The following is a 1,494-nucleotide window of genomic DNA, read 5'->3' on the forward strand; positions in this document are numbered from 1 at the left end:
GCGATGATATGTGAATATAATGTGTTCATCATCATTAGAGATTATGTTTTTTTTTCTTTCATGACAACGCACGGGCCATTTTGCTAGTAGATAAAAAGTAATGATAACACTTTACGCAGACCGAAACAAACCAATATGAAAATGATGACTTTGAGGGTCGCTTTGAGGCTGCTTTTAACAGGCTGCTTCTCCCCCATTTCTCAGCCACACCCACACCTTTCACAGAAGTACCAACTGATCAGTAGCGCCACGTGTCAGGAAGCACACGGGCCGCCTCATCACTTCTTCTCCACCCTGCCCCCACTTCCACACATTGCTCCTCTCTCTTCTTCTCCCTCCAATGGCGCCCGCGCCCACCACCCCCTCCTTCCTCCGGCCCCCGCCGCTGCACCCCCACCGCATCCGCCTCCCCGCCCCTCCTCCCTCCGCGTCCTTCCGCCTCTCCGAGATCCTCGGTGGCCGCGGCCTCTGCAACGGCGAGATCGGCATCCGCAAGGAGCTCCTATCGCCCACCCCGCCCTCACCTCCTCCGTCCACGCCCTCGGGAGACTCCTCGCCAGGAAGCGCCGAGTCGGACCCGCCGGCGGTGGACCCGGACGCGTTCGAGAAGGAGATGATGGGCCTCACGGGCGGCTTCCCCGGCGGCGAGGTCGGGCTCAAGGACTTCGTCGCCAAGAACCCGCCTCCTCCTCCCAAGAGAGCCCAGACGGGCGGGAAAGCGTCCTCCGCCATGGTTCCGGCGGGGCGGCCTAGGCCGCCGGAGTTGCCGCTGTTCCTCCCTGGCATGGTGGTGCTCGTCAAGAACCCCAACAACGCGTACCACATGTACTGCGGCATCGTGCAGCGCGTCACCGATGGGAAGGTGGGGGTGCTGTTCGAGGGCGGGAACTGGGATAGGCTCATCACCTTCGGCGTCGACGAGCTCGAGGGCCGGGAGAAGGGCCCGCCCATGGTGAACCCCAAGTCGGTCGTGCTCGAGGCGCTCGTCGAGGCCATGGACGAGGACGAGGTGGCCGAGAAGAAGAAGGAAGAGGAAGACACGGCCGCCATGAAGGCTTGACTTACCATGCTTCGTCTTCCTGTTCCTGTATCTATCATGTATGTATGCGTAGTTGGGGTGTTAGTCTGAAAGGATGGAACAAATGTTACGGAGATAATGAAATTTAGCTTTCCTGTTAATTGGCATGTGCATGGTTGATCACATTTGGTCTGAATTTCTGCTTACACGCCTTTTTGACTTGTGAACGATAAACAGCCGTAGATACTCCCTCTGTTAGTCTGAAAGGATACTCCCTCTGTTAGCCTGAAAGGATGGAACAAATGTTACGGAGATAATGAAATTTAGCTTTCCTGTTAATTGGCATGTGCATGGTTGATCACACTTGGTCTGAATTTCTGCTTACACGCCTTTTTGACTTGTGAACGATAAACAGCCGTAGATACTCCCTCTGTTAGCCTGAAAGGATGGAACAAATGTTACGGAGATGATGAAAT

The 1,494-nt window shown here is 55.6% G+C and overlaps 1 protein-coding gene across 1 annotated transcript; it reads left to right on the forward strand.

The window, feature by feature from the left end:
- Positions 1-266: 266 nt before the first annotated feature.
- Positions 267-1,179, forward strand: LOC123407657 (NAD(P)H-quinone oxidoreductase subunit S, chloroplastic-like). Its single transcript, XM_045100846.1, has one exon. It carries the CDS (start codon positions 341-343, stop codon positions 1,058-1,060), a length of 720 nt encoding a protein of 239 aa, XP_044956781.1. The 5' UTR covers positions 267-340; the 3' UTR covers positions 1,061-1,179.
- Positions 1,180-1,494: the final 315 nt, after the last annotated feature.

This window comes from Hordeum vulgare, chromosome 1H (assembly GCF_904849725.1).
Source record: "Hordeum vulgare subsp. vulgare chromosome 1H, MorexV3_pseudomolecules_assembly, whole genome shotgun sequence".
Taxonomy (NCBI): Eukaryota; Viridiplantae; Streptophyta; class Magnoliopsida; order Poales; family Poaceae; genus Hordeum; species Hordeum vulgare.